General features: G+C 44.5%; 1 protein-coding gene across 1 annotated transcript in view; it reads left to right on the top strand.

The window, feature by feature from the left end:
* COL13A1 (collagen type XIII alpha 1 chain) overlaps positions 1-13,662 on the top strand; it is a 53,249-nt gene extending 39,587 nt beyond the window's left edge. Inside the window, exons 28-33 of the mRNA XM_075154165.1 lie at positions 2,187-2,240; positions 2,532-2,585; positions 3,372-3,407; positions 7,591-7,677; positions 12,022-12,060; positions 12,979-13,662. Of these exons, the coding sequence (XP_075010266.1) occupies positions 2,187-2,240; positions 2,532-2,585; positions 3,372-3,407; positions 7,591-7,677; positions 12,022-12,060; positions 12,979-12,981 (273 nt within the window). The 3' untranslated portion in view covers positions 12,982-13,662. The remainder of the gene's footprint in view (positions 1-2,186; positions 2,241-2,531; positions 2,586-3,371; positions 3,408-7,590; positions 7,678-12,021; positions 12,061-12,978) is intronic.
* The last annotated feature ends 3,546 nt before the right edge of the window (positions 13,663-17,208 follow it).

The raw sequence follows: 17,208 nt of genomic DNA, 5'->3' as shown, positions 1-17,208 counted from the left end.
AGCTCTTCTGTTTTGTCTTAGGCATAATAATGCCAGTGTGTTTTGCCCTGTAGCAAAAAGCTTTGTGCGTTGTTTTCACACACGGCACTTGAGGCTACGTTGCCATGGGTTGCAGGTATGCTTACAGGTATCTCTCCATAGCCTGGTAAGCATCTTGCCATGAGGAGAAGTTGCATCTGAAAGACCTTCTGCAAGCAGGACTAGCCCTTCACCTCTCAGCGCAGAATGCCATGCAACTTTAGCAACTCCAAACATGCTTTCATTCAGCCCTGGATACCTGGGGGTGGGGCGGTGGGGTGTGTTCCAGTCGTAATATATACATCTGAGAGGTAGCAACATCTAATAGTGGAGCAGGAAGATGCAGGATTCCCACCTCTTGTTGCCAACTCACTGAGAGGTGTGAAGGAAATAAACTCCTTGTGCCTAAGCTTCTCAGTCTGTCAAATTCAGAATGAGACAAGTGATGCTAACCTGGTTCTGCAAACCATTCTGCTCTTCTTGGGTAACAGCTGTTAAATAAGGGCCAAATATTTTTAATCCCTCTTGGGAAATCATGCATCACCCATGTACAATCCATTTGGCTATTTAAAAAGAAAAAGCAATTTCTCCTCAGTGTAACTGGAAATAATTCAGCTGCTCTCTAGCTTCTGAACACACTCTGAATGGCAGCTTAGACGCTCACTTGTTTTGGGAAATCGTAGATTTAATTTTATAAATGTACAGGTGTGATCTCAATGTATTTCATGGCACTAAGTGATCTTAAAATTATGCATATGTGCAGTCAATTAAGATTTCCATGATGTGAACTCCTGTGCATGGATCTAAGGAGAGTCTGATTTTTCTCACTTCCTTCATTGTGTTGAAGTTGTGTGCTGCATGGACTACTTCTCCACTTATATTCTGCAGATCTTAAACTTGTCTGAAAAGCTTTCCTGATCCATGAGTCATCCTGCTCAACTCGGAGGGGTTACTTTAGTGTCTGAGGATTGCAAGCCTGCATTAAAAAGTGCAAGACCCTCCTCCTTACGGCTGTTAGAAAAAGACTTCCCTGTTCCAGAAACCTCCTCCTTTGTTCTTCCCACAAGGCAGGTAATGGGCCTCAAAAGTATCCCTTTATCGAGGCTCCACGAAGGAATAGTAGATCAACACCTGAATGGTTAGCAAAGTTCTTGCCAATCTAAAGGTATGTGATGCAGGGTTAGGAAGGTAAACGCCTATTCTTACCATGTAGTTAGGTGGGTGTGCTACACACAAATCTGAAGGCTATGCTTTATCTAGACTGCAGAGTGTGGTCTGGGAGAGTTGTGAGAGGCCCTCCAACAGGGAATACTCCGCAACAAGTTCAAGGAGTCTATAGAGGGTTGAAAGTGCCTGAAGCTTTTTCTTAGCCAGAAGGACTATTGCCTAACCGCTGTATTGTCCGCATTAAAGATAAGCTTTGATTGGGTTAATTTCCCAAAGCCCAAGGAAGTCTCAGCAACACTGGGAAGTAGGCTTGGTACGCTAGTGGGAGATGGCCCCTGTGTCAAAGGGTTAGCAAAAAGACTGGGTTTTCCCAGCATGAGTGAAAGCCTGGTGGAGGGACATCAATGGCGAAAAGGGAACCGAGGGACTGGGACTGAATGATACCCCTCTTAGTTTGCATCTGTGTATGTATGCATCTGCATTCATCTCTGCAGCATGGTGTCTTTCAACTTGCATGTCTGGCTGCCTGCCACCAAGTAACAAAACTCTTTCATTTTTGCTCAACTCAACTGACTCCAGGGGAAAAAAAGAAAATAAAGAAATAAAGAAAAAGAAAATTGCTTATCATATATCTAAATGGCCTTTATTCTGCTACAGCTTTCAGCCTTGTCTGATATAAACTAGAGAGAAAAAATTCCCTCCTGTGGAACTGGTAGAAATGCCTGCTGCAACAATTGTCAAGAGATAGCTTCAAAATAAAAAATAAGGCTCTGTAAAATGGTGCTGGTGTGATCTAATGTAGCAGTTCCCATGTTCTTCTATAACAACTACTTCAAATCCATCGCCACCAACACTGAAAGCTGTAGCGGTGCTAGATGCCTTCCACCACCAGACTGTCCTTCCCAGCTGTGCTTTTTCCTAAAGGAGCAGCAGTGTCTCCTGGCTTTAACGAGGCCCCAGAATAAAAACGTCCTGATGTGTTTTCCTTCCTACAACTACAGGGTACTCCAGGACCAATTGGGGTTTCGGGACCAGCAGGACCAAAAGGAGAAAGGGTGAGCTTGCTTTAGAACTGACCAATGGTCTGTAACTTCTTTGAAGATACCACAGCTCCCTGGGATGGAGAAGCTCTAGGCTTTTCTAGAGCTGGAACTGCTCTCTCCTTGTGCATCTAAGACCCTCAGCTGGGCCTCTTCGATTTTTTTAGTATCTCATCCTTGGGGTTCTTAGGTGCTTTGAAACGCGTCCTTTACTTTTCTTCTATAGCGCTGCTCTAGCCACTGCTGTGCTGCCTGTTTGTACTGAATAGGAATGTAATGATTTCTACTCTTTTGTCTCCATTTCAGGGCAGTAAAGGAGATCCTGGAGTTGTAGGACCAATGGGGCCAGCAGGGCTTCCTGTAAGTATGGGATTACTAGAGATTTGTTATCTACAATGTGCCTGTTTCCTTGCTGTGGTTGATAGCTTAAGACGCTGCTGTAATATGGCATTTGCAATTTCAGCTAGCTTAGGTGTTGAACCAAAATTACAAGCTTATGTACGCTATGGGAGCAACAGAAAGAGCTCAGTAGCTTCGGAGCAATGATTCAGAATGAGGTGGATGAAGCTGAAGGGAAACTTTAATTCACCTTGGTCCTCAAACTACCAAAAGAAGGTGCATGGGACTCCCAGGATACGTGTCTTAGTACAAAACGCTGCCTTTGAGCACATCTGCTCCATTTACCTTTCCACAGCTTGGGTCCCTGCCTTCCACCTGTCTGAGAGGGCCCTGTCTTGTTATTGCAGTGACAAAAGCTGCCTTCAGTGAGGTTACTTCCACTGTTTGGGATTACTTTTTGCAAAATGGGGCCAGTGTTGGAACTCTAGTTTTATGTAATCGTGGAGCTGCTTTGTTGTTTAACACAAAAAAGGAAGTTTGCTGCTCTTTTCAGGGACTGCATTCTTTAAACTAGTTCGGTTTTATCTGAAAAATCCTTAGAGGAATAGTAGTGGTGTTACAGCCTGGATGGTCTAATGGAAGTGAAGAGGAAGTTGTCTGCTGGAAAAGTTTTGGGTTTTTTTAACCATAGAGCAATCAGTACAAATGGAAAAACCAAACTTTTGGGCACACATTCTTCTTTTTGAGTGGGAATACAATGGGGCTTACTTTTTTTAAAATATTTCTTTTTGTGTTGATGTATTTCAGGGTTTACAAGGTCTACCTGGTGACAAAGGAATCCGGGTAAGTTACCAGGCAAACTTCTTGTATTTAGTTACTAATGTCTTCACGTAGTGATAGACCGGTTAACTCCCGAGCAACCTCAAGTGGCTAGCATGTAATTCTGTCTGGTAGACCTTCGTATAAGTAACTTTACAGACTTGTATTTTAGAAGGTGATACCTGTAGTTCATATAATCATCTGGAACATTGTGGTACCTCTATCTGAAAGCCATAGGAGGGATTTTCTAATGTGTTCATTGTTGTCATAGCTCTGTTCTCACTGAAGTTCAGGACTTCATATGTAGTAGAGTTAGGCCAACGTGGCATGCTTTAGGAAATCCTGCTTATCTATTTCCTGATGTGTGTAGGGATTCCCATGAGAATTAACTGAGGTGGAGCCAGCAAACCTTATTACGTTACTTTTAAATTCCCCCTAAAATATGAAAAAGAAGGTTGCCCTCTAGCAAACGATCTTCCAGAGAATTTAGAAGATGGAAATTTGGAAAAGATAAATTAAATGTGCCTACCTTAAAGAATCAGACATGAAGTCTCCTCAAGCATTGTCCTGAATGGATATGATGGTGAACAGTTGGGTCAAAAGCGATAATGTGAATGGCTGCTTTTCTGTCACACCGCCTGTGTTATAGAAAGATAAACGTTACTAAAAAGTGCAGGTTGAGAAGCTCCTTGCTTTTTCATCAGGCTTTCCACAACATAAGGAATTTCTTGCCTGTTAAGGCTCTGAGTCTTTTTGATAAAAACAGTTGAGAGCTATAGTTGAATATAATTTATATTTAGAAATATAAATGACTTCTGGATTAGAGTCTTTGTAAGATTACAATTGTATAAATATGTCAAGCAGTTCAATATAGTACACGTGTATGTCTTTATGCATGTACTCACACATACACATACACCTTCTCTTCATAAGACTCTGGTATCACCTAAGTTTATCTGAAAATGTAAAGTTTTACAGTGCATGTGCCCGTGTGGTGATTTCATTATATGAATTTGGTTTTTATACATAGTGAGTGTTCTCTGTCCTTTATCTGCAATGTATTTCTGACCTTACTGCACACAGAATGGGCAGTTTTGGAAAGCAGTAGCCAACTGACATCTTAAACTAGGGGAGGAACGTCCAAGTTTCATGGGAGCTCCAAAGTTCTCCCCTTTTTTAATCATTGCATTTCTGGCTTTGCTTCTTAACTTTCTCTTCATTAAGATGCATTTTGTTTTGTTTGTGTGGCCTCTAAACAAAAAATAACCTTAACAGAATTCCTAGACTTTTTCAGTTGGTTTGAAAACTGGGTATTTTATTTAAAAGAAGGCTCTCGCTGGCTGTAGGTAGGCTGATAGGGTTTCCCTGAGCTCTCGCATAAAAGCAAAGGAAAACTGGGAGAAACTGTGCCTCCTGGTAGAGGACGAGTTGGAAAGCATGAGGGGGAAGTTTTGCTGGTCCCTTGAAGCATGCATGCATTTTGCCTCGCCGCAACCAGTATTTTGAAATGAAACTTGAGATTGTAAATGGGCAAGTGCAATATCTTGGCAGGTGGGATCCCAGAAAATACCACTTTTCCCACTAAGTCTCTGTACAGGGGCTTCCCCTCACTCCTGCCCCTCTTCAGAAATTGTGAACAGGTCACTACTGCTTACAGGAGTTAAACAGCACAGTTTTGGTGAGGCCCCTTTATGCAGCTGTTTTGTCTGAATGCCTCCATCCCTTCAAAGTCATTACAGACATCCTACAAGTACCGTTTAGCAGAACTGGACACAGTGCCGGTTCCCCAGGTTTTTCTATGCGGGCCCCTATCCCCAGCTGAGTGCTAGGGTCTCCCCTACAGTGGGACGCTCGGCTTCTGCGTCAGAACCTCCTCAGAAGTGCAGGACAGTCTCTCCCAAGTTAACTGCTGGCAAAACTATGGCAGTTCAGCCCGGAGACTTCAAAATGAACAAGAAGAAAGCTGTGAAGTGAAAAAGAGAAGGCAACGCTCCATTTCTGACCTGTTCCGCAAGGGGCTGGGGTACAACACTGGCCTCTCTGGAAGCGGGAGATGTGTTCGTTTGAAATGCCTCTCTTTGTTTTAGACAGCAGCAGTATGCATGGCACTTTAGTATGAAGATTTTCAGTGTTGAGCACATTAAAAATGAGCATCTGCTTTGTTAAGCTCCCAGATAGTTTGCCAAAATCCTCTCTGTTACTTTAGGCAGAGTAGTGCCTTTTAAATCCCAGAAACGCTCCTGCTGCCCTTTGTTCAGTGCGGAGTACAGCATAGCTGTGCCTGGGCAGAGACAGTGTGGAGGCACTAGGTAGCATTGGGAACAGATGGCCTTTCGAGTAACCCAGCTGAAAAAGTGTAAACCCTGAACTTGTGCTACCAAGCTGATATCTTCACTGTTATTTTAATGCCTGTGATTTTTTTTCTTGTGTGTATGCGTCTTCCTCGCTCCTACAGGTCCACCTTTGTCCCCTTTATCCCTTCCTCCTCTTCTGCCTTTCTTCCTGGTTCCTTCCTCCTTCCTCCAGAGCAACCCATGCCGCATTTTCCTGGATTATCCTCTCTGTTCCAGTGCTTGGTTCTGGGTGACTTCTCCTCATTGCCTCTCCTCTCCCATCCATTTCTCTTGCCAGCTTTGGGTTTAACGCGTTTTTTTTTTTTTAAAAGAAGAAACAGCAACCTCTGCTGTCTGATTTTATCCCTTAATTCCTTTAACCCTCCCCACAAGGTCCCTAAATTCAATTCCCTGTGCAGCAGCCCCTTCCCATGTTTTATGCTCAGCAGCTTTGAGCATTTCCTCTGTTATACAGACAGATTTGGTATAGATATAACTGGCAAATACCCATGCTATACCTTGCCTTGGCTGGCCTGCTACGGGTGGGATGTATCCTCCCTTGGTGAAGAGGGGCAACAGAGCATCTGGGCATTCCCTCAGCCCCTTTTGTGGCTGGCTTTCCTTGACCTAATGCTGCCCCTCCACAAGAGAGCAAGCCTCCTCTTTGGTTATGATTTTTTAATTTGTTTTCCCCCTGCCCTGTCTCTGGTGTAACTCAACCTGGAGCCTGTGGAGAAATTGTAATATCAAACTATTGTAAGAATCGCACCTTCCTGGGGTACGTCGGTGCTGCTAAATAAGAGGGCCAGGGACCAGTCGCTGCCCTGTGGTTGTGCTGCTTAGGACTAGTCCCTTATCTAACAGTTTTCCGGGGGAGCACTACTTGGAGCATCCCAAAGGATAACCAGGCTGTGCAGACTGTCGGGCCTGAGTACTTCCTTCATTCTCTGGCTCTTTTCTATTTAGCAATGCTGATGCACCCGAGTGCATGCAGCACTGTAAGACGCAGGCAAGCAAGCACACTCGTTCAAGTTAAAGCTTTGCTGCTCTGGGATATGGAAGTAATTTTACATTTTAAAAAAACCAAAAACCCCCCCAAAACACCAAACCAAAACCACACAAAAACACCCCCAGCTTTTAAGGAAAATCTAGCAACCCCTAGTGGCAAACACTGTGTTCATTGAACAGTTGAAGGGAAAGCTTCTAAAAACACTCCCATGTGTGAGAATTTCTTTTAAGAATGAGAATTCAGAGTAGTAAGAAGAGTACAGTCAACACAGGGAGCCTGGGCCAGCAGTGCCTTCCCACTGCAGCAGGAGAGCCTTCTTGGGGTCTGCTGCAGGTCTTGTCACCTGAGGCACTAGGCATCTAGATGCTACCCTGGAGCTCCTGTGGCAGAGGAGGGACCCTCCCAGCCAGCTGGAGATTGAGGTGAGGTGGCACGCCGCTGGCCAGAGGCGTGTTTTCCCATCCTGTGGGTCTCGGGTCAGCCAGTTCTCGGAAGGTGCCTCTCTCTCCACCACTGAATGTATGGGAAGCCCAGAGAAGTAGTCTGGTACTGATGGAGGGGGAGGAGTGCTCTGCTGGCTGACTATAGGCCTGTCCATAAAGTTCAGAGGCACTTGTAATCCCTTGATGCAGTCTGTCAGTGTGGGATTTTAGCAATGGCCCATCTGTTTATGCAGCTAAGTAACGGTTAGTAGCTCCATGCATTGTTTTTCACTTAATGTCTCAAAGGGAGAGTTCTCTTCTTTTAAAATGTTTCCTAAATGTTTATCCTTTTTTTTAAACTATCGCTGACATTTGTTTGAAATGGATGATCCTAAAGCTTTTTTGTGTATTCTTTTTTTCTTGGACTAAACTATTATTTACAGGGGGAGAGGGGCAAGAAAGGCTCTAGAGGGTCTAAAGGGGATAAGGGAGACCAAGGAGCGCCTGGATTAGATGCACCCTGTCCGTTGGTATGTTCTGTTTCATCAAATGTATTGTTTTAAGATTTGTTGATGGGGAAGAAAGAAGGAAATCATGACATAAATAATTGTCTCGCAAAAGTACAACACTTGGATAAGGCCCAGCCTGGTTCCCACTGCAGTCCGTGGCAAAGCTGCTTTCTTCAGTGGGGAACCACTGACCCTTTGAGCAATCAGGCTGTCGAGTGACCATGGTTATATTCCTTCCTCTTCCGAACTCACAAAGGTTTGGGGTACATGGGGGTGTCCCGTGTGCTGGGAGCCCAGGGCTTTCTCCTTTGCGGACACAGCCCTGTGTCTCCTTTGCTGCTAGTTACGGCTCTTCTCTGGAGATGTTTAGTGTCATCATGTCTACGTAACAGCAAAACCTGAATGCTGTTTTTCTTGCCTTGGAGTAACGGCCAGCTGATGTCATCGCTTGAAAGTGACACAGGGCACTCGAGCTGCATTACCCAGATGGAAAACAAATCTCAATTATTTTAAATGGGATATGTTTCTGTCTATAAATCTAGACAAATGAATAAACATAGCAATATGTATATGTTTTCATCTAAACTCATACGCTGAAGGAAACACTGCCAAAAATCTGTAGTACTGCCATAAATCCCAGCAGCCTTGTAGATAGTGCATCTAGAAATGCAGCTGCTGGGTTTCCTAGTGAGGGTAGGAAGAATGGATGATTTCAAAACGGAGGAAACGCCATTCTCATCCTCTCAGATTTAACTCAGAAGTATCTTCTGACTCGTAGATTAAGGAAAAAACAGAAAGGAAACTGCTACTACTGATTATGCAGACAAAACTATAACTGAAAACACAGGCCATCTGTATTCTGGGTATGCAGCAGAGTGCCCTGGGACAGTCCCAGTGGGGGACTCAGCCTCTCCTCCCGTGACATGGAGGTGACTGGCATTGACTGAAATAACGATAGTGGTTGATTTCATAAACAGGGTCTCCGAGGTTTTAAAGGCGAGAAGGGTGAGCCGGGGTTACCTGGGCTGGACGGCCTGGATGCCCCATGCCCATTGGTATGGCGTACCTTCCCTTTCCTGCATGCTCGTTTGCTTTTTGTATCTTGGTTGTTATTTTCTGATACCTCCAAATAGCTGCATGCCCTAGAAACACCTGGCAGTTCCTTCCTTACCTATCTCCATCCTACCTTCCCTCACGCTGCTCTCGTCAGAAACAGGCCCTTGCCTTCATGCTATGATTCACAGCTGCTGTCAGCGTTACTTTGTGGCATGAGGAAAAATGTAGCGGGAATGCAAATTTATTTACAACTGCTTCAATTCTTCCTTTGCCTTCACTTTGAGAACTTTCAGTAGACTAATGTATGAAGACCTGCCTCTGCACTGGCTTGGCTTTCTAGCAAGGAGCTGCAATGCTCGTGTACTTCATTAATGCTATTTTTAAGTGCTTGTATGTGGTTAGCACAGCGTAACACCGCTTGGAATTACCTCAGTCACCCTATACATTAAGATGACTGAAAAAAATAGTTATTCTGTTAGCAAGCCCATGTGAAGCGTATCAACCGGACACTGCCTTGATTCCTTCCAGACAATTCCTATTTGTGACTCTCCCCAGAAGTCAAAATGGTACCCATAGCATCCAAGAAACTTGAATTTTGAATTGCCTGTTTTCCGATATCCATCTTATTCAAGTATTAAAGGATGATAATTGTATTTATTGCCTCACCTGACCCAACTATTATAGGACAAAGGTATTCAGGAACACTTAACCTCAACTGATTTCTAAATATCCCATTAAACATCACCAGTCTATTAATTTATTCCGAGTTTTTCTGGAGATGCAGCATTCAGGTGAGGTTTTTGCTCCCTACAGCAGTCTCAACAACTCCTTAAGACATTGAAACTCGTACTCCCCTGCCCTTCCAGCCCCTGTTTGGTGTGACTAGGTTTGCTTGAGGATGTCTTTCCAAGCTTTATGTGCACTTAAAGATGTTTGATGCCATTTACAAGGGATAGGATATCAGTTAGTTCAACTAGCTGAAAAAATGTGTCCCAAAGGAAAAAGGCACATTTAGTTTGGAATGTTTTTTTCCTGAGGAAACTAGCCCTGAGATTGCCATTAAAAGCCCTTGTTATTTGACCTTTGTGAAGAGCTGACATTAGTCTTCCATCCAGCATTCCCTCCTTTGTGCGCTGCCATTGTCCCTTTGGGGCAGTGACTGTAACGGTGACTACTTGCAAAGTCTCAGTTGCTGCTCCGTAAATTCTGGGTAATAGAAAGAAACTCTTCTGCCAATCCCACAGGTGAAATAATACCTGCCCAGAACAGTCCACAAAGGAGAAAAAACATGGAGCCGTGTGTTTCACCTCCCACTGATAATAGCCAGGTTCCTACAGAATAAGTTTTGGCTGAATAAAGCACCTAATTTCACAGGCGCAAGTGCCCTGGTAGACTACCTTTCTTTTTTTGTCTCTGCTCTCAGTTAGGATTCACCCCGCACGGCCATATTAGAACGTGCACTTATTTTCCTACCTATTTTCGTTAAGGGAAACTTGCCAGAAAATCTGGTGAAATACAGATGCCGTTATTTTTTTATATATAGCATTCTGGCATGCAAGCTAGCTTGGGAACGTGAATAAGCATGTTTTTTGATCCAACTAGGTTAAAAGCTTAGCATCCAGCTGACACATCCATGTGTGTAACTTATGGAGGCCGTGAACTAATGCTTTACACATCTGAGATATGTGGAAGGAGATACTTGGTACTAATAAGCATGTCGCGTTTCCGTTCTCAGCAAATTCGCCTGCAACAAACACTTCCTCGTGACCCTGGTCTTCCTTTGATCCCTAAGCTATAATTCCCTGGCCTCCCATTCCTTCATACACCTAACTTCCCATCTCCTCCTGCGATGCACTACACCAGTCATTCCTACCACCACCAATGTACCAATGGGAATGCCGCAGTTTACCCAGTAATTAACCCGTAACTCAGTATTTCCACATAGTGGGAGGGTGGGGGAGGAAATACCACAAGGAGACCGCAGCCTAAAAAATGCATTCAGAAAGCAATACGGTTGTAGCATCATGGCAACGTTCACTTCATCAGTCCCTTGAAAGTCATCTCCTTTAAATAGTTTATTTCTCAATATGCTACTGTGCATTTGCTTTTCTGTTTGGTTTTTTCCTTCCCCCTTCTCAAATGGGATGATATGCACTGCAGGTTTCTCACGCAGCACTTGAAGAAGTGACAACTGAGTCATTTCTATGAAGAAATGTGCCTGCATCGTGCGTTGTACAATTTCACTCCCTGCTCTTGACTTTTCCTGGGGAATAGCAATAGCCCACGAATCTGACACGCACACAGAGCAGAAGCATTTGACTTCTCATGTCAGAGGTGTAGCTCCTTACATCTTACTTTATCTCCTGCTCAAGAGCACCTTATCGTTGACATAATTTCCTGGTTTCTCACATCAAGTAGGGCTGCACTGAGATGAAATTAATGGCAGTAATTCACAAAAGCATTTCTCAACCAAATACTCTCAGTCTTTTAGTAGCACAGCACTTAAAGTATCCAACCTTCTTCAACATTAAAAAATAATAATAATAATAAAAAAATCACATGCCCACTTGGGATGTGTAGCCCAAGACTTCAGGGTTGCAGAAGTGCCAGGGGATTTCTGCAGAAATCTCAGACTTTATTGAGGCAAAAGCCCCCTCTCAGGGAGTCAGCTGAGACATCCTCAACCAGCACAGGGTCTGCCCGGCTTCTTGCCTTCCTAATTTCCCTGGAGCAGGATCTTCTCAGAGGCAAGAGGGGACCGCTGGGCAATCTCTCACATGATAAAGCAAACCCTTTAACAAACAGGGCAGAAAGGAAATGGAGGTTTTTTCCAGACCCTCCTCAGGACCCAAGGTTAATGCTGCCTCTGGGGTTTGCTTATAACCACAGCATTATAGAGTCAAGCCTGAGGACATAGACCAGCCATCTCGTGCTTCCCATTGCCAACCTCCTGCGATATTTTTCTGGCTGAATGGGACCTCCTCTGTTCCCTCCTTCCTTCAGGGAAGCCTGGCTAAACACCTTCCTCAGCGAGGAATGAGAACAAGCCTACGGACCTCGTGTACATAAGTCCCTCGCATAGCCTGCAGGCAACCCCCCTCTTCAGCCCCGGCCCTTGCTTCAAGCTACACTGGTTATGTCAGCCAGAAGTCTGGGTCACTCCAAAGGGGTGAGGAATATCTTTCAGACTATTCCTCCAGCCCTGGTTCAGACTGTTTGTTGCAGCTGTAATAGTTAACCCACTCCTTCTTTCCTCATTCTGTGCACTATTTTCCATGTCCTAAACTGCTATTTCATTCGTTTTTGCAGGGGGAAGATGGCCTTCCAGTTCAAGGCTGCTGGAATAAGGTAAAATAATCCTGGAAATGTTGTGACTGTGCTGAGCTGGCAGTGCTACAGGTCCTGCTGATATTTTTCAATGAGCCTGGCTAAGAGCAAAAGAGGTGTGGAGGCATGCATGGGATGTCCAGGACCATACCCCTGAAAAGCAGCAAGTAAAACCCTCCCTTGTTTGTATATTGCTGTTTAGTTTTATAGGCTAAAAGGGAGAGAATTGCATTTGTGGCCTTTGAGCTGCCTGGCCTTGAAGTGCTCTAATACTTGCACAAAAATTAGATTTCCACATAGTCAACTCTGTTACCAGAGGCTGGGAGGTAACCTGGGTGCCACGGGGGGCTGGTGGGAGCAGGGCGGAGGTTCATGGCTTGCTTTCAGCAGAGCCAGTGAGCTGCGGCTCGGTGCCCCTCCACGCCCCCGCCGGGCTCTCAGCACCAGACCCCCCAGGGCTCCTGCTGAGGGGTGGCCTGGCAGCTGCAGGGCTTGAGGCAGACCCTGCTCCACGGGAACGGGCTTGTTAGCTCGATTCTGGGCTGGCACGGAACAGGGGGTGTAAGTACCTGTTCCCTCTGCTCTCCCTTTGTTTCTGATGGTTCCCACAGACCCCCCTGCCACTCCTCAGGGTCTAGCCCACCTCCGGTACCTGCTGTGTGCATTAATGCCAAGGACTCAAGCCACAGTGATAGGCAGAAAGTGGAGGTAGAGAGTCAGCCCGGATCAAACCTCGCCTCCTCACTGCCCAGGGAAGCAAAAAGGATCTCTGCTGAGATCCAGCACCTTTTCTTTTCCTCCTGGAGACCCTGGAACCAGCTTCCTTAACGCTGTCCCACTGCCTTTCCATCCCGTGAAGTGATCCTTCTCCCCTGCTGAGCTGTAACTAACAGTTGTTAGTGAATTGTCACTAACACCCATTTATGTTTTCTTTTGCAGTGATGATTCTAACCCTGGACTGGCCTGTGTGTGTTATTGTACATAGAATATTTATTTTTATACAGTGTTCTTCTCTGAAATGCCAAAAGTTACGCATTTTTACAAATTATCAAAAAGCTGCATATTTTTTGTACAGAAAATACTAGATCTCCCTCCTTCCCTGTTTGTCATTTCTCTGTATAATTCTATGTCTGCATTATGCTTGTTTTGTCATGGAGTACAGCTGTAATATTTACATGATATTTGTGCACACATGATGAATATAGGAACTTAATAAATTATTGCATTAAAAGTGCCCAAAAGAACTGCCCTGTATAGATTTAAAGGTCATTTTCATTTTTCAAGCTGGAATCATTCAAGACTATTTCAAAATATTCTGTATTTTTTTTTAAAGTGAAATATTAACAATTTTGTAGTGACTAAATTAAGGTATTGCTGGAAAAACTCACAGTAGCCACTGTACACTGGGAACGTAGAGATTCCATGATTAATAATTATCAAACAAGGTCTGTTTCATGACCAGATTCAGACAGCCAAGCGCAGCCCCCGCCAGCTCCTCTAGAGGCTGCTCGTGGCCATGCAGGAAGGGTAACACCTTCCCCAAGAGCTGTGGAGTTAGCCTGTACGAAGAGAGTCTCTTAGTCTCTTGCCTCTGGCTAAAACAGAGCACCTCCCATGAGCTGGAAATAATAATAAATAAAAATAAAGTAAAAATAATAACAAATAAAAATAAAATAGAGCACCTCCCATGAGCTGGAATAACCCTCATGACAATGAGCCCTGGTTGTCAAGAAATTCTAACATTTTTGTAAATTGTAGGCCTGCAAGTAGCTTAATTAAAGCCTCATTTAAAATTAAGTATATGGCAGAATACCTCGATGATATCCTAATGAATGTTTATTAGGTAAATCAATCCACATGGCTTTTTTAAATGTTAACCAAAGGTCACATGCAAAGTTGCAGAGCGTGTAATTATAATTTGCATATGTACATCTTAATTATCCTTCTTGACCTAGCTCTGTTAATGTCTTGAGTCTAAACTACCCATCAAGAAAAATTTACTATCAGACTAAAGTGAAATCACAGTATACTTTTCTTAGAAAATGAGCAAAGGCGTGGAAGCCTAAATCATGTCCACTTTCCTTGGTCCTTCATGGAAGGGGGAGAGACAGTTGGCAGCCCAGAAGTTTCAGGGGGATAGAGAGAAGCTATCAGTATTTAAAGATCCCAGCGGAGGAGCACAAGCAGTAATCCACTGGTTAGACTCATCCACTGAAGTCCTGCCTTTTGCATAATGCTGCCACTACAAAAGGAGTCCAGCACCCTCTCCCACAGTGTCACGGTATAGTTTTTACTGCCAGCGTTCCTGCGGTGCTGTACGTACGGATCACAGGCTGCGCCAGCTGAAGTGGTCACCACCACCGCCGCCTCCTATACTCAGCTATTCAACCCCTAGACTCAACTGTTCATCTGTTCACAAACTATTAATCAGCTGTTTTTTCCAACTGATTCCGTACAGCCTTTTAGCACCATCAGAGTAAAAGAAGAGAGTAAGAGATGTGCTTCTGCCAGGGACTGCCTGAGGAACCGAGCCCAGCCCCTGACTGTTGCACTCCATCTGTCACTCACCCTTTCAGAAATTTAGTGAACTTCATCTAAAAACCAGTGAGGTTTCTACCACCCTGTGTCCCTTGCCTCCCAGTCCTGCAGGCTGTTCCCGAATCAGATTGTTCTGGCAGTTAGGAAACTCCTTGCAACTTTCAACTTAAACCAATTCATGATATTTATAACCATTTCTTCTCATGCCAACATTGTCCTTTGGATGAATTTTTTCCACGTATGATGCTTGGGGTATTGGAGCTGAAATAGCACAGAAAGAAAACGAACTGCAGAGCAGTGAGGGATTCTTGTGCGTTTTCTCAGTAATTTATCTCATTAACCTAAGACCCAGCTCCCTGTTACAAGGCTTTGCAGCTGTGAAGCTTAGCTAATTGGAACAGCACTTATTTAAAAGAATGCCACACAACTGTGGTGTTTTAATTACACACCTGTTAAACACAAAACAGTTACTAAAGACCCAACCAGGTATACTGATGGCAGCCTTGGTTTTGGAAGGTTATAGAGGCGGCAGCAGTGAGTTTCTACTCTGGTCTTGTAGCGCTCGGCCCGCAAGGTAGGTAGTTTGAATGCTTCAGCCCCTTCTAAAAATGCTGGCTATGTTTAGTCCTCAAAAACTTACAGACCCCTAGAAGAAGCTGCCAATGCCTCCTGTTCTCTTTGGTGTCTGTAGCGTATTTTTGTTTTGTAACTGTTACTTGTGATTGCACTGCATGGGACTGTCGTTGCTTGGGTTTGTCTGGTCTAACAGCAAAGCACACATCTGTTACGTTGTCTTGACGCAGCTACTGAAAGGTAAAGGAGTCTTGAGATAATACTGTATCTGTTTTATTTCTTGGGCTGTTTTTGACTGATGTATTTGTGAGAGAGAAAGCTTTTGCCTGAGGCACAGGGGATCTTGAAATGCAATTGCCAGAACTCTTGAAAGTACCTGACTTGTGTCAGCAAAGAGGCAGGGGAGGAGGGATCATCTGAGCAAAAGAGGTTTGATTTTCTTTACTTCCAGCTTTACCCCAGCATGGTTCTTCTGTTATCAGTGCAGAAGCTCCTGACTGACACCACTGCAAACCACAAGAGGCTTTGGTGCCACAGCTTCCATAGGACTCAGCTATTTTCTGTCAGCAAAATACAGACACGCACATAGAGTGTCAACACAGCTCTCATCCTTATTACCTCTTTCTTCTCCGTTATCTCAGATCATTCTGTTCATAGCATTGGTTTGCCTTCAAATTAGCTGCTGGAGTCTAAAGGTGCTTTTTATGGGCAGCAGAATTCATGACCTTCCGAGACTTGTTTAATGCTTCCTTTGGCATACCCTTAAAAAGCTGAATTTAATTCAGCAAAAAGCATTTTAAAACCTTTCTAAGAATGGTATTTTGGAGGAGAGTCTACTGACTTGAAAATTTGTTTAATTTTTACTTTCACTTGCAAACCAGCAGTTCCTTTTGCATCTTGGCGAAAGGGATTGATAGACTTCAGCTGTGAAGAAAACTCAGCTCTTGGACCTAGTTCTCAAGGGCTCTGAGATAGCTAATTCCCACAGACTTCTCTAGGAAGCAGGCAGCTAAGTAGGAGCGGTACTCCTAAATGCTTTTGTGGGCTCAGCCTGTGACGCTGAACGCTGACAGGCGGTGCCTAGCGTGTGTGGGTATTCTGGCAATCCCACAGAGCCTCTTCTGTCGGACATCGGGTCACGAGTGTCTCACGCAGCTGACTACCGAGAAAACACAGCACCTCTACACACAGAGAGAGGGAAAGGACCCGAGATTATGTGCAGCAGTTGCACTAAAGTATAGAAGATGAAAGACAACTGATCTAGCACTGGGGAACAAGTATGTGTAAGAGAACCGTTCGCCTATCGTAAAATGGGGATAAATGTTTCCCTGTGGTTGCTGCAGACCACAGCCTGGTTGTAACTGAAGTAGGTTAGGTAACCATTTCAGATTGCTGCTCCTCCAGCCCCTGATATTGATACAATCGCATCAGCCACTGGGGATAAACCAGAGGCTGCGAAACAGTGAAACTTTACTGATTAGCTGCTCTTCCCAAACGTAAGTGCCTTGCATTTCAAGAAAAACCCAAACGGTAGAAGCTGGGTTTGCACCAGCCTGAATCTGACAGTTTAGTTTCAGGGTCCATCCCTACTCAAACCCGTAACTGGGCTGCTGTCGCTGTTGATGAGTGTTAATTCTGCCTGGCCGTTTTCACGTGAAACCGTTTGTCTGCCACTTCAAGGGTCAAACTCCATGGCTGATAGCCAAAAAGTGAGACAAGTCTGAGGGTGGAGAAGCTTGGGAAATGACAGCAGAATGAAAGGAGAAGAAGGACCTTCCTGAAGATTTGCTGGAGATGTTTTGCAAGTTCCCTCCCTGGAGCTTGGGAAGAGTTCTTCAACTGCGCACCAGGAATCTGTGCCCAGACGCTGCCTGCTGGGGCTGCGGGAGCTCGGCGTGCCAACGCTTTCTGCTTTGCTTTCTGTCTTCTCCCAGAGGCCAGTGGCAGGGGTCGAAAATGACACCATTTATATTCTTTTTCTTTGGTCATTTTCACTTCATTCTATTATTGTGGTCAGCCTCTTCAGATGAAGAATTAGGCTCGTTTTCCAGCAGCTGC

The sequence above is a fragment of the Calonectris borealis genome, chromosome 7 (genome assembly GCF_964195595.1).
Source record: "Calonectris borealis chromosome 7, bCalBor7.hap1.2, whole genome shotgun sequence".
Lineage (NCBI taxonomy): Eukaryota > Metazoa > Chordata > Aves > Procellariiformes > Procellariidae > Calonectris > Calonectris borealis.
The sequence above is the reverse complement of the archived record's forward strand: the minus strand, read 5'-3'. Positions and strand labels throughout refer to the sequence as shown.